General features: G+C 57.2%; 1 protein-coding gene across 6 annotated transcripts in view; it reads left to right on the top strand.

The window, feature by feature from the left end:
• Window positions 1–20,824, top strand: part of LRP1 (LDL receptor related protein 1) — an 87,781-nt gene that overhangs the window by 13,797 nt on the left and 53,160 nt on the right. For all 6 annotated transcript variants that reach the window (XM_077788649.2, XM_077788648.2, XM_077788647.2 and 3 more), the window contains exons 2-6: window positions 4,182–4,304; window positions 9,918–10,055; window positions 11,737–11,856; window positions 13,449–13,577; window positions 13,681–13,944. In XM_077788649.2, coding sequence (XP_077644775.1) covers window positions 9,989–10,055; window positions 11,737–11,856; window positions 13,449–13,577; window positions 13,681–13,944 — 580 coding nt within the window. In that variant the 5' untranslated portion in view covers window positions 4,182–4,304; window positions 9,918–9,988. The remainder of the gene's footprint in view (window positions 1–4,181; window positions 4,305–9,917; window positions 10,056–11,736; window positions 11,857–13,448; window positions 13,578–13,680; window positions 13,945–20,824) is intronic.

Raw genomic sequence — 20,824 nt, 5'->3', positions numbered from 1 at the left:
CCTCTGGTGTCCATGGAATTCTGGTGTCAGGCTCTTGGTGCCCTTCCCACCTGGGGAGGTGCTGCTGGGACCTCTGCTCACACCCTGTCCTAGAGGGCAATCCCCTTTCTTGCACCCCAATGGATTCTTTTTTTGGACCTTTATTTGGACCCACTTTGGTTTTGGACCTTTTTTGTGTTTGGGCCTTTTAGTTTTTTGGGCCTTTCTGTTTTTCCAGCCTTCTGGGGGGGCTCTTTTTTTGTAGTGTCTTTATTTTGGCCTTTTTTATCCCGTTTTTGGGAGGCCCTCTTTTTGGGGTAGGACCTTTTTTTGGGGACTGCTTTTTTGGTTTTTTTTGTGCTTCTTTGGGGGCCCTTTTCTTATGTGCCTTTTTAGAAGCCCTTTTATTTCTCCACTTTTCATGTCCCTTTTTTTTTTTTTTTTGTTTTGTTTTGTTTTGTTTTGTTTGTTTTTTGGCCATATTTTAATACCCTTTCCCCCAACCATTTCTTCTGCTTTCAGACCCTCCTTTGGGTGATTTTATTTTCCCACCGTCCCCGCCATCTTCCGGCTGTTTCGACAAACTTCTGCCGTGTTTTTTTTCGCGCGGTTTTGTCCCCTTTGAGTCCCCTTTTTGAGCCGGGGTCTCTCCTTGGGCTGCCAAGGCGGGGCCGTGTCCCTGCAGCTGCCCCGGCCCCGCTCTGAGCCGCCCATTGTGCGCCCATGAAGGCGCCTTTATTCCCACCGCGGAGCCGGAGCTCCGCTGCCATCGCCGCCGCTGGGAAGGGAATTTGGCTCCGGCTGAGGGATGCGTGAACAGAGACACCTTCTCTAATTGTCCACCTGGCACCGAGGGCGCTGAACCCGCCGTGCCAGGACGGGGAACGCGTGGGGCTGCCGAGGAGCCCCGGGAGTGACCGCCCGTTGGGAAGGATGGATAAATAGAATTATTCACAATAGTACGGCCAGGATGAAAACAATCCCTCCTGCTGGCTGGGCAATGCCCTTACCTACAGATAAATCCCAAAGTCAAATGGATTGTTCCATCTCAACCCCCAAAATGTTCATCCCACACCTGTAACCCTCCCCTGAAGCATCAGGAGTCTGTGACCCCATTGGCCCAAGTCTTGTTCATTCCACATTGAAGCCCCCTGATAAGGGGTCTCTGAGGGGCTGGACGCCCTCTTGGAACTCCTCCTCTTCTTCTTTTTCTCCTCTCTTGGATCTTCCCCCCTCTTCTGGAGCATCCTCTTGTCTCTCCCCTCCTTCATCCCCTCAGGCCTCGCCATGTGCTGCATCCGGCAGCTCCAATCAAGACCTTTCTCCATCCCTAATAAACCTGATATTCCAAGAGCAGCCTGCAGAGATCTCTCGTCCCCATCCATCCAAACCATCCTGGAGCCCAGTGTTCCCCACAATCGCCTTCCATCCTCTCCCTGCCCTGAGCCGTGGTGGCCGTGCCAGAGCCGTGGTGCCTCTGGGGCTCCCCATGGTTGGGAATGGTGGAGGGGATGGGTTTGGGTGCCCTGTGGTGGTGAGGAGCTCTCTGGGGTCATCCTGCATGGATCAGCACCAGTCTGGGAGGGCAGGTGTCCTCAGGATGGTGTGTGTCAGCGCTTGGAAGGAACCCCACGTGTTCCTCCTCTGGTCCTGGAGTTGGGAATGCTCAGTACGGAGATGCTGGTGCTGAGTGATGGCTCCTTCCAGCATCCCTGCTCCAGGATTGGTGTCTCCAGTGCAAAACAAGCTCCAGGTTTCTCATCCCTCAACGAGTTCCCAGGGATTTGCCCTCCCGTAGCTCTGCCTGCTCCTTCGGGAAGTGAAACCTGTGGGCTGCAGCGGCTGCCGCAGCTGTAGGTCACGCTGCCGCTGCTGGGAGGATGAGGAGGAGCAGGAAATCCAAGAGAGTGTCAGTTCTTTGCTGTGGTTTTCTTAATGAATCCTGCCTTGGATGCTCCTGTGGCTGGGAGATGGAGGCGTCAGATGAGCTCTGCGGGAAGAGGGGGTGGAAGGGCTGGATTTGGAGCAGAGCCAGACCAGGAGGATCCCACCTGAGCCCAGCGGGAGGAAGGGGAAAGGGGACAGGCTGGGGCTGTGCCTCTGGCCTAGGGAAGGTGGAGGGGAAGGCCAAGGATGCTCCATCCATTTTGATCCGTCCAGTCTCCATCTTGGCTGTGCCGAGCTCCCAGCGCGGTGCCAGCCAGCAGCTCCCACGGTGAGCAGGGGAGGAAGGGAGGCAGGGAGGCAGGGAAGCAGGCTGGCAGGAGGAGCCGTGCTGCCATCAGAGCAAACGGAGTCAGGCAAAGCCCTGTGCAGCTCCCAGGAGCAATCAGGCTTGTGACAGGGTGGGATTGGGATTAGGGACAGCATCATCCCCATCTTCTCCCCTCGCAGCCTCCCGTGCTGCGGAGCAGCTCCGTGGCAGGGGGAAGATGCAGGCACAGAGACCCCCCCTTTTCCCGGGCTGAGCAGGAAGTGAAGTGGATCCTGGGAGCGGGGAATTTGGCAGGAGAGCAGGGATGCCACGAGATGAATGTTTTGGGAATTGCGTGTGTGGCTGCCTTTGCTTGAACAAGAGCTCACAGTTGTGTTGGGTTTGCAAGAGCTCCAGCCACCCCCAGGGCTGGAGCTGGACAGTGATCCCCCCATGGCTGGCTGTGATCCCCCCCATGGCTATGACAATCCTCCCCATAGCAGTGACCCCCCACCATGGCAGACCCCCATGGCAGTGACCCCCATGGCAGTGACCCCCCCAATGGCAGTGACCCCCATGGCAATGACCCCCCCATGGCAATGACCCCCATGGCAGTGATCCCCTCATGGCAATGACCCCCCCATGGCAATGACCCCCATGGCAATGACCCCCCCATGGCAATGACCCCCATGGCAGTGATCCCCTCATGGCAATGACCACCCCATGGCTGTGATCTCCTCATGGCAATGACCACCCCATGGCTGTGACCCCCATGGCTGTGACACCCCCATGGCAATGACCCCCATGGCAGTGATCCCCTCATGGCAATGACCACCCCATGGCTGTGACCCCCATGGCTGTGACACCTCCATGGTAGTGACCCCCATGGCTGTGACACCCCCATGGCTGTGACACCCCCATGGCAGTGACCCCCATGGCTGTGACACCTCCATGGTAGTGACCCCCATGGCTGTGACACCCCCATGGCAGTGACACCCCCATGGCAGTGACCCAGTGACCCCCATGGCAGTGACCCCCATGGCAGTGACCCCCCCATGGCAGTGACCCCCCCATGGCTGTGACCCCTCCATTGCCGGCTGGGTTTGGGGGAGTGAAGCGACCCCCCCCCCCCATTTCAATCATGCCCCCATTGCAGTTTCATCTCTGGGGGGGGGGGGCTGCAGTGACCCCTCATTGCAGTGATGCCCCCCCAGCTGCAGCCTGTGTTTTGAGGGGACCCCAATTGACCTCCCCCATTTCAGTGACCCCCCATTGCAAGCCATGCTCGGGGGGTGCAGTGACCCCCCCATTTCAGTGACCCCCCATTCAGTGACCCCCCATTTCAGTGACCCCCCCATTCAGTGACCCCCCCATTTCAGTGACCCCCCATTTCAGTGACCCCCCCAGGGCACGGACAGGAGGCTCTTCCCAGCCTTTCTCCCTCCCCAGACTCTGGATTTTGGCTTTTCCTGCTGGTTTTCCCTCTGTCCATTTTCCCTCCCCATGAGGTGAGGGATGTGGGGTCAGCCTTCCCCGGGGTGCTGAACATGGGATGGATGGATCCCCATCCCGCTGCTGTCCTCATGATTTAAAAAAGCATTACTTTTTAATTTGTTCTCATTTGGGTTTTCTTGTTTTTTTCCCTGTTTTTGTCTTGCCTAGCACAGAAAAAGAAGCGCCTCTGGCTCCCAGGAGCTAATTCATCCAAGTTAAATGATCTTTAAAATCTGCGAGCGCATCACAGTGCTCAACTCCTGTTTTCTCCCGGTGTAATTAATGCTCCAGCTTAAATTTCCTCTTTCCTTAGGGGCAGGCTTGATGGATCCGGTGCCGGGCTCAAACTTCTGCCAAGCCATAGGAAAGAAATCATCCCCCCCAAAAAAAAAAAACAACCAAAACCCCCAAACCAATCTCGGCCTTTAATTGAAATTTGATTTTTCTTTTGAAGCAACTTGTCCTTGGGAAGAAACTGATGTTGTTTATTATCGTTATTTCTTTTCTCATCCAGCACCGAAGACTTGTAGCCCCAAACAGTTTGCATGCAAAGATCAGATTACGTGCATATCTAAGGGCTGGCGCTGTGACGGGGAGAAGGATTGTCCGGATGGCTCGGATGAATCTCCCGAGATATGTATGTATGCCTTTCCTTCCTAACCCTCTTCCTCTGCGTTTGCTCCACCGCTCCACGGGCGTTCCAGGGCCCCGTTCCCAACGTTCTACCTCAGCTCCCCTTGCAGCCCCTCGGGTTGGGGGTGTGCATTCCGTCCGCCTGTCCATCTGTCCATCCACCATCCATCCTTCATTCATCCATCCATCCATCCATCCATCCATCCATCCATCCATCCATCATCCATCCATCCATCCATCCATCCATCATCCATCATCCATCCATCATCCATCCATCATCCATCCATCCATCCATCATCCATCATCCATCATCCATCCATCATCCACCCATCCATCCATCATCCATCCATCCATCCATCCATCCATCATCCATCATCCATCCATCATCCATCCATCATCCATCCATCCATCCATCATCCATCATCCATCATCCATCCATCATCCACCCATCCATCCATCATCCATCCATCATCCATCCATCCATCATCCATCCATCATCCATCATCCATCATCCATCATCCATCCATCATCCATCCATCATCCACCCATCCATCCATCCATCCATCCATCCATCCATCATCCATCCATCCATCCATCCATCATCCATCATCCATCCATCATCCATCCATCATCCATCCATCCATCCATCATCCATCATCCATCATCCATCCATCCATCATCCACCCATCCATCCATCATCCATCCATCCATCATCCATCCATCATCCATCATCCATCATCCATCATCCATCATCCATCCATCCATGCATCCATCCATCATCCATCCATCCATCATCCATCCATCCATCCATCCATCATCCATCCATCCATCATCCATCCATCCATCATCCATCCATCCATCATCCATCCATCCATCCATCCATCCATCCATCATCCATCCATCCATCCATCATCCATCCATCCATCCATCCATCCATCATCCATCCTTCCATCCATCATCAATCCATCCATCCCTCCATCATCCATCATCCATCCATCCATCCATCCATCCATCCATCCATCCATCCATCCATCATCCATCCATCCATCCATCATCCATCCATCATCCATCCATCCATCATCCATCCATCCATCCATCATCCATCCATCCATCATCCATCCATCCATCCATCCATCCATCCATCCATCCATCCATCATCCATCCATCATCCATCCATCCATCATCCATCCATCCATCCATCCATCCATCCATCCATCCATCATCCATCCATCCATCCATCCATCCATCCATCCATCCATCATCCATCCATCATCCATCCATCCATCATCCATCCATCCATCCATCATCCATCCATCCATCATCCATCCATCCATCCATCCATCCATCCATCCATCCATCCATCATCCATCCATCATCCATCCATCCATCATCCATCCATCCATCCATCCATCCATCCATCCATCATCCATCCATCCATCCATCCATCCATCCATCCATCCATCCATCCATCCGTCCGTCCATGGTTCCAAACCAGCCTCCTGGGAACGGGGAATCACTCATTTGTGTTTGTTTCCAACAAAATGGATGTGCAGGAGGAAGGAAGAGCCGGCAGCAGTGTCACCCCAACCTTGGCACCTCGGCATTCCTGGGCATTCCTGGGCACGGGGAGTGAGGGAAGATCTCTGGGAGTCCCAGGGAGCAGCTGGCAAGGGGACATGGCTGTCCCAGATGGGTTTTGGGATTAGGATGCTGGATTGGTCTGAGCTGTTGGAGCCACGGGGACATGGGTGGGCACATCTCTGGAGGTGCTCCCTCAGATGGGGTGGTGGAGTCTCTCTGGGATGGGTGAGGTGAGGTGTGGGGTGAGAACTGGGGGGTGTCTGCAGAGGCATCAGAGCTGTGGTGGCACCATCCCTGGTGGCTGTGCCGGGAGCTCTGCTCTGGCCAGGCTGGAACACGGAAACACCTGTCCCCACGTCCCACATGGACACAGGTCAGCCACCACGAGGCCCAGCAGAATCTCCTCGTCCCCCGTCCCAGCTCTCCCACCCAGATTCCCGCTTCACGCTGTGCTTGGCAGAACCGTCTCCTCCAGAGCCGCTCCTGCTTCGGCTCCGGGTTTGTTTATTCCTTAAGGCAAAATGATGCAACGGCCCCTCCGTGGGAGGGATGGGGGGCTGGGATGGGCTGGCTGGCTCCAGTCAATCAGCAGCCCTGGAAAATTACAGCAGGAGGACCCGGAGGCTGGAAGAGATCCGTCCTGATCGGCACGTTCCGCTTGCTGCGGGCATCTGTGCTCGATCCACGGGGACAGGTGACCGCAGCACGGATCCCTCGGATGCTCTTCCCTCTCCGCCTTCTTCTCCTCTCTTCCCCGGGGCTGCTGAAGGGCCTGGTGCCAGGAGCAGCCTCTGGTGCTGTGGATGTGCTTCGTGTCCCTCTGCGTGGAGGTCGTGGATGTTGGAAGACTCTTGGGGTTTGGTCCAGGCTCTCTGAGGGCTCATCCCTGGAGGACACAGGACCCCCTCTGCCCCTGTGCCCCTTAGAGCACCCTTGGCACTTCCAGGATGGGGAAATGGGAGCCTCTGTGAGACACAGCCCAAAGCCTGGCACCTCCTCTCTCCTCACCACCATGTGTGGGACTGAATCCGTGTGTTTCCATCACCACCACAGACCCCAAACTTTGGATCTGTGGGACTGAATCCATGTGTTTCCATCACCACCACAGACCCCAAACTTTGGATCTGTGGGACTGAATCCGTGTGTTTCCATCGCCACCACAGACCCCAAACTTTGGATCTGTGGGACTGAATCCATGTGTTTCCATCACCACCACAGACCCCAAACTTTGGATCTGTGGGACTGAATCCGTGTGTTTCCATCGCCACCACAGACCCCAAACTTTGGATCTGTGGGACTGAATCCATGTGTTTCCATCGCCACCACAGACCCCAAACTTTGGATCTGTGGGACTGAATCCGTGGGTTTCCATCGCCACCACAGACCCCAAACTTTGGATCTGTGGGACTGAATACGTGTGTTTCCATCGCCACCACAGACCCCAAACTTTGGATCTGTGGGACTGAATCCGTGGGTTTCCATCACCACCACAGACCCCAAACTTTGGAATCTCTCAGGAGCTGTTCCCTCCTCAGCTGATCTCTGGGGACCTGGAGGGGCTTTCCTGAGTGGCTCTGCCCACCTCCCCCAATTCCCACTTTGCACCCCTCGACACTGGAAGGGGGTCAGGGGGATGCTGTGCCCCCCAGGACATGGAGATTGGGGTGCCAGGGCACATCTGTGCCATTTTCATGGGCCAGGGGACGAGTGGAGCCTCCCGCCTGCTCCTGCCCAGGCTCATTCCCGTGGAGCCCGACCTGTCGGCGCTGCCCCCGGTATCTCCGGGATTGCCAGGCCGGCTTTTCTCACGCCGCTCCGGCACCGGGGCTTCCAGCAGCCTCTCATCCCCCTTATCTCCCTGGCAGGGAGAGGATGACTTTTATTACTCTCATTTAATCCGTGTCGGAGCCGGGCTGCGAGCGCCGCTCCTGCCGACGCTCCGGGGCCCGTCGGTGCCGCGGTGTTTGCATGGCACCGGTGCTCTCCTGATGGAGCCTCTTGAAATGCTCCAGGTTTTCCTCCCTGGGGAATCCTCTGAAGTATTCCCTGGCTTTGCTCAGCTCCCTCCCTGTCCCCAGCGCTGCTCACTTGGTGCGAGTGGCTCGCGCACGGTTCTTGCACCGTCGGTTTTTTGCTCCACGGAGCTTTCCTGAGAGGAAAACACTTGGAACAGGAGCCTCCATCCTGTTGGAGAGCAAAGATGAGGGGCTCTGAGGAAGGGATTTGCTGTGGCTCAGCTGTGCCTGCTTGGTCCAGCCACTGATCCCAGGGCTCAGGATGCCTTGGATCCCTCATCTTGCCGTGCTGGATCTGCTGTTGGCATGGTCCTGATGAGCTCTGAAGTGACCCAGAGGCAGCCCCAGGTCCCTCAGTGCTGCCATCCGTGTCCATCCTGGTGGGACGAGTGGGACCATCCCACCCCTGCTCCTCCAGCCTCTTCCCTCATTGTGTTCCCCCCATCTGCATCTCCCTGGGCTGTTGCCAAATCAACTGCAGGAGGAAGAATTGCTTTTCTTTTATCCTTCCTTTTTTTTTTTTTTCTGAGTGGTTTTTTGAGGTTAAACATTCCTATCTAATTCTGCTCCTTGGGGTGTACCACAAGCTTGTCACATGTAATAAATTGGCTCATTTATTAGCACCAACACGGTCAAAAGCAAACAAAGTGGCTTGTGGATTAATCCTGCCCTGTTTGGGATAAGTGGTTTGATCCAGGCTCTTTGCAGGGAATAATGGACACGGCAGAGCAGTTCTGACTGATGAATTGGGCGCTTCACTCCAGCCCCTCCATTCTTCTGGTCCATATATCGACGTTACTTAATTAACCCATAATTTGCAATTATGGGGGGCCCACCCTCTGCAAAAAATAAATCTGTGCAGTGACACCCGGTAAGAAATTCTCCCAGGAATCATCTGCTGGGTGCCCTGGCACCGGGAAGCTCAAATTTCTGTTGTGACAGAGCCTGCGTGTCCTGAGCATCCTGGAGGATCCCACCACCCCAGTGCCAGGCCAGTCTGCTCACTGGGAGCGTACTGGGAGGTGTTGGAGACTCAGGGGAGCATCTGGAGCCTGTTAAATTCCCGTTTTCCACCATCCCTTGAGCTGGAATGGGGGTCACTGCCCAGGATGGACAGAGGGAAGTTTTGGCTGGGGTGGAGTGAGGATCCTGCTCAGTGTGGGGGGGAAGGTGTCACAAACCCTGGGCTTTGTGGTCTCCTTCCCGCAGCCCCGTGTGCTTCCAAGGGCTTTGATCCCCTCCTTTATCCCAAGAGGCATGGTGGGATCACACCCAGCGTCCCTCAGAGGTGTGGGATGAGGATGTACCAGCACACAGAGCTCTGTGTGTGATGTCACACTCTTCTCCAAGGAGAGCTGGAGCTTATTTAGGGCAAACTCTGCTGTTGGAGCCTCCGGTGAAGGTGACTGGGCTAAAACGGGACCGTGCCTGGGCACGGTGTGTGCTGTGCCCTTCTCGCTGCTCGTGGGGGTCCGGGGGGATCCACGGAGCTATTTCTGCCAGCCCTGCTGAGGGGAGGGTGAGGCACGAACAGCCCCTGGAAAATGGGATTTCAGTGTTTTGGCTGGACAGAGATTTGTTGGTAGCTCTAGTTGAAACGCTGCGTGTTCAGCCCTGAAAGGTGGATTTTGGGCAGGGGGAGGAGGAGACCCCATGGAGGGGGTCAGGATTTGCAGGGGCTGTGCCAGGGCTCCTTGTCACCCCTGCAGCCACCTCCAGCCTGGGGTGAAGCCGAGCTGGACGTTGCAGGAGTTTTCCCTGGGGTTTCAGGCCGTTAATGGATTTATGGTGTGTTTGTTGTTTGTCTCCATGCCTTGCTTCTTTTCAGAGGAGCTTAAAAATAAAGCCTGGCTTTCTTTGTAATTTTTCCAGTTAATAATGGAGATTAAGCCTCCTTGTGCTGGGCTCAGAGGGGCCCCCCACGAACCTGCCTGTGCCACAGCCTCGGGACAAGGAGGGTGGTGGCACCCAGAGAGTCACGGTCCCCTGTGCTGACCCTTGTGCCCTTTGGTGCCCTGCAGGTCCCCAGAGCAAAGTGTCCCGCTGCCAACCCAACGAGCACAACTGCCTGGGCACCGAGCTCTGCATCCACATGAGCAAGCTCTGCAATGGGCTCCACGACTGCTTCGACGGCTCCGACGAGGGGCCGCACTGCCGGGGTAGGTCTGGGGGGGCACACGGTCCCAGGAAAGGGGGGCTGCCCCGTGGGGGACTCCCCAGTGGGGTAGGAGCCATGAGGTCCCTGGTTTCTCCTGCTGAGCGTGAGCCTCACCACACTCAGCTCAGCACAGTCACAGATCCAGAGATTATCCAGATCCGCTTGGAAGTGAAATGCCCATCATTCCTGAGCCTGCAGCCATGAAATAGCTGCTTTGTCTCCTGGGCTTAAAAGCTCCAGGCCTGGGGTTCTGGTCCAGATAAGAGATACCGCTGTGGTTTTTTCCTAATTTCCAAGAGCTTTGTCCCTGCTCCTGGCCTGTCCCCGTGGCTAATCCTGCTGGAAAACTCCCTAAACCAGCGTGCTGCTGCGCAGATTAATCGCTCAGAAACGTGTGTCCTGGGCTGACCCTGCCTTCCAGAGCCTCTCTGCTCCCCAACCCTCCCCTGCCTGGGCTGGGGGGCTCCTGTCCTGCTCCACCAAGACCCCTGACCCCAAAAGGCTCCCTGCTGGCACCCAGCTCCTCTCCACTGCCTGGATCCCACGGGAGCAGCCCGGGGCAGCTCCTGCAGCTGTGCCTGAGCTGAGAATTAATATTTCAGTAAGAGCTCTCGTTACTTGAGTGGGATCTGATTTTTCTCGGCCGGGAAGCACGTGAGCCACGTGAGCCGTGCTGGGGCAGCTGCTCAGGGCTTTGGGCACCTGGTGCTCACAGGTTTGGGCACGCTGGGGCCGCCAGTGCCCGGTGGTGCTTGAGCCGGATGCCGAGTCCCCCCTGCCCGCGGCAGGTGCCACCCCAGGGAGGCATTTCCTCCATTTCCTCGCAGCTGCTTGCGAGTCCCAGCCTGCCCCTGCCCCAGGCTTGGGCAGGTGAGCTGTCACCCCGAGCTGTCACCCCAAGTAATCACCTTGAGCTGTCACCCCAAGCTGTTACCCTGAGCTGTCACCCCAAGTAATCACCTTGAGCTGTCACCCCGAGCTGTCACCCTGAGCTGTCAGCCCGAGCTGTCACCCCAAGTAATCACCTTGAGCTGTCACCCCAAGCTGTCACCCTGAGCTGTCACTCCAAGTAATCACCTTGAGCTGTCAGCCCGAGCTGTTACCCCAAGTAATCACCTTGAGCTGTCACCCTGAGCCATGACCCCAAATTGTCACCCCCACCCCCGTTCCCGTTCTGGCTGCTGGACCAATGCTCCCCCAGGGAGCTGGGGACTCTCTGCTGCCCTTGCAGACATCCTGGGGGTGGTAATGCCAGTGGATCCCCCGTGCTGAACCCCCACCTTGTCCCCTCTGAGCACCCCAGGGCTGGACAGGAGGGGAGCTCTGGGTGCATCCGCATCCCTCAGGATGCCCTGGAACTGCATCCCATGCCACTCCCCTGCACAAGGGCTGCCAGGTCTCAGCTGCCTCTGGAACTGGCACAGAATCAGCAGCACTGGGGATGGCAGGGGCTGCTCAGACCCCTGTCCCTGGAGCAGCTGCGTATCCCACACGTCCTCCCTCCCCCTGCTGAGAGGCTCAGTCCTTCTCTCCTCTCTGGGGAGGTGGGAGAAGTGAGACATTTCCCAGCAACTGCTGGTGGGGTGTCTGATGATGCTGCTCACCCAACCCTTGCTCCTTGGTGTCCATCCTGCTCTTCCCTGGGTGACATCCTCTCTCTTCCATCTTCCCTGTCCCCACAGAGCAACTGGCCAACTGCTCGGCGCTGGGCTGCCAGCACCACTGTGCACCGACGCTCTCCGGGCCCGTCTGCTACTGCAACCACTCCTTCCAGCTGGCCGAGGACCGCCGGAGCTGCAGAGGTGGGTCTGGGTGGGCAGAGCCTGTAGTAGATAGGGACAGGCGAGCAGAAGATTTCGAGATATGATGGAAAGCAAAAACCCTTCCCCCTAACCCTTCAGCATGTTATCTTTTACCCCCAGAACATATAACCCAACAGTTTTCCACTCCTTACTAATCCTAAAAACCCTGCCTTCTCCCCCTAACGTAGCAAAGTCCCCCTAAGCTATTTAACCCCATGAAATAAGATAATAAATGTTTGGCCACGTGGGAAAGGGTCTGGGCAGAGCTGGACTCAGCACAGGGCAGGTGGGATGGGATGGGATCCGTGGGATGGGATTGATGGGATGGGATGGGAATTTTGGAATGGGATCCATGGGATGGGATGGGATTGATAGGATGGAATTTATGGGATGGGATCCATGGGGTGGGATCCATGGGATGGGATTGATGGGATTTATGGGATGGGGTCCATGGGGTGGGATTTATGGGATTGATGGGAAGGGATGTGATGGGATTGATGGGATGGGATCCATGGGATGGGATGGGATGGGATTGATAGGATGGAATTTATGGGATGAGATCCATGGGGTTGGATCCATGGGATGGGATGGGATTGATGGGATGGGATCCATGGGATAGGATGGGGTCCATGGGATGGGATTTATGGGATCCATGGGATGGGGTCCATGGGATGGGATTTATGGGATTGATAAAATGGAATGAGATCCATGGGATGGGATTTATGGGATCCATGGGATGGGATTGATGCAGTGGGATTGATGGGATTTATGGGATGGGATCCATGGGATGGGATAGGACTCCCTCTTCTGTGGATGTGGCTCCCAAATGCCTGATGAGGAATACTGGGAATAAGGAAAAGGCTTTGTCTTTGTGCACGGAGTCAGGGGCGGGTGCATGCTCCTGGCATCCCTGCCTCAGAGAGGATGGGAAAAATAGGAGAGGGTCACAGCAAGGATTGATGGCATCAGTGTGATGGAAGCAAATCTGGAAGGGAGAGATTGTGCTGGCTCCATCCCTTTCATGTGCTGGAAGGGACCATTCCCAGCTCTGGTGCAGAGCTCTGGGGGATTCATCCCTTTCATCTGCCAGAAGAAAGAGCAGCTGAGCCAGGGGTTTGGGAGCTGGAGATTAGAGGGATTTGGAGTGGGAATGGAGGTGCAGAGCTGGGGCTGTGGCTGGGGCTGTCCTGTTGCAGTTGACGCTGGAGCAGGGAGCCAGGGGCTGCCTGCCCGGTCATGGGGTGGCCTTGGAAGTGAGGGTCCCTCTGATTCCTCTGGAGGCCGATGTGAGGGTCCCTCTGATTCCTCTGGACGCCGATGTGAGGGTCCCTCTGATTCCTCTGGAGGTTTATGTGAGGGTCCCTCTGACTCCTCAGAAAGTTGATGTGAAGTTTCCTTGGAATCCTTGGCAGGCTGATGTGAGGGTTCCTTGGATTCCTTGGCAGGCTGATGTGAGGGTCCCTTTGGCTCAGGGATCATCCCCTTCTCTCCAGCTCCACCTTGGAGAAGCTAGGGAGCTTCATTTCCTCTTCAAGCAACAAAGGAGGGCTTTTTTCTGGTCCAAACCTGGAGTTTTTTCCTGTCTTTCCCAGACTTCGATGAATGCACCGTGTATGGGACCTGCAGCCAGACGTGCACCAACACAGAGGGCTCCTACACGTGCAGCTGTGTCGAGGGGTATCTCCTGCAGCCAGACAACAGATCCTGCAAAGCCAAGAACGGTGAGAGCCCTGCCCTGAGTTCTCCACGTCGGGCTGCTCCCCTGGGGTTACAGCCACGGGATTGAGGTGTGCCCTGACCCCGTTGTCCCCTCCTTGCCCCCAGAGCCCGTGGATCGCCCTCCTGTGCTGCTCATCGCCAACTCCCAGAACATCCTGGCCACGTACCTGAGCGGAGCCCCCGTGCCCAACATCACCCCCACCAGTGCCAAGCAGACCACGGCCATGGACTTCAACTACGTGGAGGACACGGTGTGCTGGGTCCACGTGGGCGACAGCGCCTCCCAGACCATCCTCAAGTGTGCCAAGATCCCCAACCTGAAGGGCTTTGTGGAAGAGAGATCCATCAACATCTCCCTGAGCCTGCACCGTGAGTGCCCACTGCCCCGGGGACCCCCGTCCTGCTCCCCCATCCCCAATTCCCACAGGAATTGGTGGGTGAAACTGGGAAGGAGGCAGCTTCCCACAGATCATTCCCTTCCCTTTTATTATTATTTCTATCCAGTTCAGTAGTTCCTTGGTGTGCAGATACGAGGAGAAGCGATGCAGGGAGGAGTGGAGCTGCCACCTGTGCAGCAGGTTTTGGGTTGGCAGATCTTGCTTCCTTTGGTCCCACCCCAAACAAGTGAGCGAGTCCCACCCCAAAAAGTGACCAAGGACAAACTCCCAACCCAATGGTGCTTCTGTGGGTGCCACTGAGTCACAGTGTGAGTGGCTGGTGGCAGTTTCCTTCTGCTGGTGGCTCTGTGGCCAGAATGAGTGTGGTTACAGCTCTGCATCCTGTTTGGGCTTGCTGGTCCCCGTTCTGCAGCCAGGGTGGGAGGGAGAGTTACTGGTTGGGATTTTGGTGCTCTCTGAGGAGTCCCTGTGGGCTTCCAGCACCTTCCCTGCCTGCACAGAGCAGTGGGGCTGGGGAAAGCGGGTGGGTGCCACAGCAGGAGAGCTGGGATGTGGGACACCATTCCTGTCACTGCTTTTATCCTTTGCCCAAGTCAGTTGGAATTGGGGGGGTGGAACTGGGGGATCTGGAGCTTGCAGAAAGTCTCTGTCAGGTTTTTTATCCCCCCAGGGGTGTCTTTTGCCTCCTGAAACTGCAGAGACTTCCAGGGGGGCCTGAAGCGAGAGGGAGCCCCTTACCCCACCCCGCTGTGCTGTTGGGTGAGCAATGGCTCGTCCAGCAAATTGGGATGAATGGATCTCTGCAAAGGAGTGAAGGTCCTGGGTGGATCTTGGAGCTGAGAGCGATTCTCTGCTGTGGGGTGTGAGCAGTGCGGTGTGAGCTGGGGAATGAAGTGGGGTGTGAGCTGGAATCCTGGGAATCCTGGGGATCCCGGGGATCCTGGGGATCCTGGGGGTCACGGGTGTCCTGGGGGTCCTGGGGATCCTGGGGATTCCAGGGATCCTGGGGGTCCCGGGCATCCTGGGGATCCTGGGGGTCCCAGGGATCCTGGAGATCCTGGGGGTCCTGGGATCCTGGGGGTCCCGGGGGTCCTGGGGATCCTGGGGATCCTGGGGATTCCAGGGATCCTGGGGGTCCCGGGCATCCTGGGGATCCTGGGGGTCCCGGAGATCCTGGGGATCCTGGGGATCCCAGGGATCCTGGAGATCCTGGGGATGGTCCCAGGGATCCTGGGGGTCCCGGGGTCTGCGTGTGGCTGGGCCGGGCAGGCTGCGGGCGCTGCCGAGGGTGTGTGTGCACAGTTAATTTAAGCTCACCCTGTGTATTTTTAGGGCAGGGTGTATTTTTAGGGAGAGGCCTCACCCTTTGCTCTCACAGGCGATAGTGTGGAGTTGAGCTGGACAGGGCTCGGCTTCTTGCTCCCCTCCTGGGATTTTGGGGGAGTCTCTGGTGTTTAGGGAGTCTCTGGTTTTGGTGCCCCTCTCCGTAGGCTCCCCCAGAGCGAGGCTGGTTCATCAGCACAAAGGAAGTGCAGGAGTGAATTCAGTGAATTTGATGAGTGCTGGATGTCACGATGAGGAGATAATGTCACTCTCCTGCAGGACACTGGCGTGAATCCCAATTAGTGGTTTCCCTCTTTATTTGCTTCTTTATGGCATTATCTGCTTGGCAGGAATGGGGCCTCCCTGGTGCCTGCTGCTAGTGGGGCTTGAGCTGGCATCTGATGCGGGGAGATGGATGCTGAGGGGCTGGAGCTGCAGGGGGAGACCCGGGATGAGCCTGGCTCCGATGGCTCCGACGGCTCCGACGGCTCCCCTGCCTCCCTGTCCTGCTCTGCTCCTGCAGAGATTACTGTCACTTGTGCTGTGGGAGATGTGTTAAATGAAGGCTGTTAACAGCCCTTGGCACGACCCGCTGTCCTCAGAGCTTCGTTGCTCCCCTGGTCCCTACGCTCCCAAAGCTTTTTGCTCTCCACAGGCTCGGGAGCCGCAGGGCTTCCCGCAGTGCCTCGGCTCCCACCCCGCTGCCCGTGGATATTTGTCACAGGCACTGATTTTCCTGCTTGATCTGAGCTGGCTGGTTCCCCACCCCCAGGTGTTTTTCCGGGGACACACTAAAAATCAGAGTGTGGTGAAGGGTGGTGAAGCCTTCCATCCATTTCTCTTACAAAAATTCCTGCTTCCTGTTGGAATTGGATCATTTCTTACTTGGAGTGGCCTGGGGAGCAGCTCTGGGCACCTCGGGGGGACGTGTGGGGCTCGGTGCCAATGGCCAGGACAGGTGGGATGGTGTGGCTCCAGCCTGTCCCCATCTCCACAGGGACCCTGGAAGTGGCACTGCTCTTTCCCAGTCCCAGCCCTGCTCCTTCCCAGTCCAGTCCTGCCAGCCCCGGGAGCCCGGTGTCCCTCTGTGCTCACCCCCATGATGAGGATGAGGCACAAACCATGGCACGGGGAGGGCTCGTCCTTCCTGCCACCACTGAACTGTAACAAGGGCAGCTTGTCTTACCCTTCCTCCCATCCCGCTGTCCCTCTCCTCCTCTCCGTGTGACAATCCCGCAGTGTTCCTGCCCGGGAGGATCCTGGCAGGCATCGCGCCTCCGCTGGCACTCAAGGACGGAGGCACGTGCCCGTGCCCGGGCTGCCCGACCCCTCGGAGCATCAGGATGGCACAGGGGGGTTCACTCTGAGCCCCCTGTCAGCCCTGAGCCCCTCTGGCGTGGGGCAGGGGACGGCTGGGGACCTGTCCCCGCTCCCCTTGGACCCTCTGTGCTCCGTGGCAGATCCTTGACCTCCGGGGACTTTGTGATCCCGTGGGTTTTTCTCAACCAGATTCCAGCCTCCACGTGTTTCCCCAGACAATGTCCTTGTTTGTTTGGAGTCGGGCTTCTAAGGAATTTCAGAGCCAAACAGAGCACTAAAAAATAATAATTAAAATCTGTTACTGGGCTCTTGTGCTGCTGCTTCCCGTGTCACGGCCGGAGCTCTCTGCTCCCCCAGCTCCCCCAGCTCCCCCTGCTCTCCAAGCTTATCTTGCTGGCCTTGTCCCCCCATCCTGGGGCCATTTGTCAGGGATCACATCCTTGAGCAATCCTCGCTACTCGGCCACGCACCCAGGGCTGGGACAACCAGGGAAGCAGCTGTGCTGGGGGATTTGTGCCTCCTTCCATCAGATTCATGTCCCCGTCCCCTAGAGGTGACACCAGGAGGTGGGAGCACCTCTCTGGAGCGTGCACAGAGGCCAGGACCATCTTTAGGAGGCCACCTTTAGCTGGCAGCAGCCCAAGGCTGTGTGGATCACCTCTGGGCCCCCCCGGCCGGCGTTGACAGCGGCGTTAAATCCCCACCTCCGGTGTGCTGTGATCGGGTGACACTCGGCTCTCAGGGGAAGGCAGGAGCCCTTTGCTTGGACTGTGGAAAAATACTGGGCAACACGTGTCAGGAGCAGAGCTCTGGGCTGCTCTGTGGCTCTTGGGGTGGCTCCCCGCTCCCGGCCCATCCCTTCCCCTCCTCACGCTCTTTCGCTTTCTTTTTCCCCTTTTCTGTGGTTTTTTTGCATGGGCAGAACCGGGAGGAGCTGATCAGCAGCTGAGCTTGGTGAGGCCGGGGAATGCATTTATTGTGCTGGCAGGTGCCTGGAGCTGGCACTGCTTCATCCCAGCCCTGGTGCTGCTCCTTCCCAGTGCCAGTGCCACTGTCCCAGTCCCACCACAGCTCCCCCAGTCCAGCCCTGCTCCTTCCCAGTTCCAGCCCTGTTCCTTCCCAGTCCAGCTCTGCTCCCCCAGTCCAGCCCTGCTCCTTCCCAGTTCTAGCCCTGCTCTGTCCCAGTCCCAGCACTGCTCCTTCCCAGTCCAGCACTGTTTTCCAGTCCAGCCCTGCTCCTTCCCAGTCCATCCCTGCTCCTTCCCAGTCCCAGCTCTGTTCCTTCCCAGTTCCAGCCCTGCTTGTTCCCAGTCCAGCTCTGTTCCTTCCCAATTCCAGCCCTGTTCCTTCCCAGTCAGGGAAGCACTGTTTTCCAGTCCCAGCACTGCTCATTCCCAGTTCCAGCACTGCTCATTCCCAGTTCCAGCGCTGCTCTTTCCCTGACCACCACAACTCCCCCAGTCCCAACTCTGCTCCCCCAGTCCAGCTCTCCTCTCCCAGTCCCAGTTCTTGTCTCCCAGTCCATCCCTGCTCCTTCCCAGTCCCAGTTCTGCTCCTTCCCAATCCCAGAACTTTTCATTCCCAGTTCCAGCATTGCTCTCTCAGTTCCAGCGCTGCTCTTTCCCTGTCCACCACGCCTCCCCCAGTCCAGCCCTGCTCCTTCCCAGTCCCAGCCCTGCTCCTTCCCAGTCCCACCACGGCTTCCCCAGTCCCAGAACTTCTTCCCAGTTCTAGCCCTGCTCTGTCCCAGTCTCAGCACTGCTCCTTCCCAGTCCAGCACTGTTTTCCAGTCCAGCCCTGCTCCTTCCCAGTCCATCCCTGCTCCTTCCCAGTTCCAGCCCTGCTCCTTCCCAGTCCATCCCTGCTCCTTCCCAGTTCTAGCCCTGCTCCTTCCCAGTCCCAGCTCTGTTCCTTCCCAGTCCCAGCTCTGTTCCTTCCCAGTTCCAGCCCTGCTCCTTCCCAGTCCATCCCTGCTCCTTCCCAGTTCTAGCCCTGCTCCTTCCCAGTCCCAGCTCTGTTCCTTCCCAGTTCCAGCCCTGCTCCTTCCCAGTCCATCCCTGCTCCTTCCCAGTTCTAGCCCTGCTCCTTCCCAGTCCCAGCTCTGTTCCTTCCCAGTCCAGCTCTGCTCCTTCCCAGTTCTAGCCCTGCTCCTTCCCAGTCCAGCACTGCTCCTTCCCAGTCCAGCACTGTTTTCCAGTCCATCCCTGCTCCTTCCCAGTTCTAGCCCTGCTCCTTCCCAGTCCAGCACTGCTTCTTCCCAGTCCAGCACTGTTTTCCAGTCCAGCCCAGCAGCAGGAATTCTGCGGCTCAGCAGGATCCACGTGGGGCTGCTGGGGAAGGGCTGCGGAGGTGCCATGATTTATTATTTCTCAGTTGAAGGTTTGTTGTTTTCCTTTATAAAACAAGCCCCCGGGAAGGGGTTTGAAATATCAGGACATTTGATCCTGAGTGCGTTATAAACCCTAAACGCCAGCAATCTGGCCACCATTAAAATCCCTTCCTGGGCAGCATCAATCCCAGCCCGCCCGGCTCGGGCGGTGTTTTCATGGACTCCATTTCGCTGTCACTGGGAATGGCCTGTCCCCGTGCCAGCGGGCAGAGGAGCTGTGGCTGCTGGGACAGATTGATTTCAGGGCCATGTTGCTCTGCAGAGGAATCCAAGTACATTTCTTCCCCCACTTTGCATGGAAAGCTATTTTTCTTCCTTGCTGCCTCATCCTGGCCAAGAAAGAGGCTCCGACGTGAACTCACTTGGCAAGGAGAACGGGATGATTGGTAACTTCATCTCGTGGTTCCTTTCTGTTGGTTTTTTGTTTTTTTTGTTTTTTTTTTTAACTGTTTATGGCTGCTCTTGTTGCAGCGATGAAGGAAAGTGGGAGCTGGGGGAGAGCAGGGGATAAATGGGAGCAGGGGATAAAGGGGAGCAGGGGGTAAATGGGAGTAGGACAAGGAGGGCAGCAGGGGATAGGGGAGAACAGGGACCAGGATGGATGGGAGCAGGGAATGGGATGGGTCGGAAAAGGGGATAGAGGAGAGCAGGGACCTCATGGGGAAGCAGGGATTGGGTGGGAGCAGGGTTTGAAGGAAAGCAGGAGCTGGAGGGAGCAGGGGATGGAGGGAACAGGGACTGGAGGCCATGTCCGGAGCCATGCACTCCCACCAGCTCATTGTGTGGCAGGGGGTGACATCATGATGGTGATTTTAATCAGCCTGTTAACGAAGATCTGACACTCAGGACCCTGCTGTGGCTCTGCCCAGCACCTCTGACTCCCCTTACCTGGTGTTTCCCCTCACAGGGAACAGAAATAAATCTCCCAAGGGGACTGAGTCCCCCTGCAACCCCCCCAGGCTGTGGTGGCAGGGGTGAGCTGCGTTGTTGCAGGAGACAAAAGGGTGACACGAGAATGTCCTGAGTCATCAGGATGCTCATGGGTTTGATTTCACATGGACAGGAGCGTGTCTGCCCCAGCACACATCTGTGTGTCCCAGCACACATCTGTGTGTCCATCCTGCCCTGCCTCGTGCCAGGCTCGCTGCAGGAGCCCCTTGGGACCCCTCCTGCCCACGCTGGCCCCATTTCTGCTTTCTCATCCCCCCTCCCGCCAGATCACCCCAGTGACGGGCTCCCATCGAGCCTGTGTCTCTCTCCTCTCACCCAGAAGGAAGCCAAGTGCCCCGTCCCTCCCTCAGCCTCTGTGGAATATTTGTGCCCATGGAATGGTCTCATTAAGGCAGAGTAATTAGCAGTCCCTTGGCTGCCCTCCACACAGCCCAGAGCTGGTTCCATCCCTGTTCCTGCTCTTCCCACCTCCGGTGCCTCAGCCAGGCTCCGCAGGGATGCTGCGGGGTTGAGCCAGGACATGGGGAGGAGTGAAAGTTTGGGGTGTCCCCACCCTGGGGAGCTGGGGATGGTGTCACTGAGGGGCTGGAGAGGTGCTGGTGATCCCCTGGACATGGTTCCCCTTCAGATGCAGCCGTGGTGCTGCACTTTAGCAGAACATGGCCTGAAGGGGAGGCAAATTTGGGGTGTCCCCAGCCTGGGGAGCTGGAGATGGTGTCACTGAGGGGCTGGAGGGGTGTTGGTGATCCCCTGGACGTGGTTCCCCTTCAGATGCAGCCATGGTGCTGCACTGGGGGTCCGAGGCACAGGCAGGACATGGACTGGGGGTTCCAAGGCTCCCTCCCTGGAGAAGGGCAGCGCTCCAGCT

This window comes from Lonchura striata, chromosome 29 (assembly GCF_050655825.1).
Source record: "Lonchura striata isolate lonStrDom1 chromosome 29, ASM5065582v1, whole genome shotgun sequence".
NCBI lineage: Eukaryota > Metazoa > Chordata > Aves > Passeriformes > Estrildidae > Lonchura > Lonchura striata.
The sequence above is the reverse complement of the archived record's forward strand: the minus strand, read 5'-3'. Positions and strand labels throughout refer to the sequence as shown.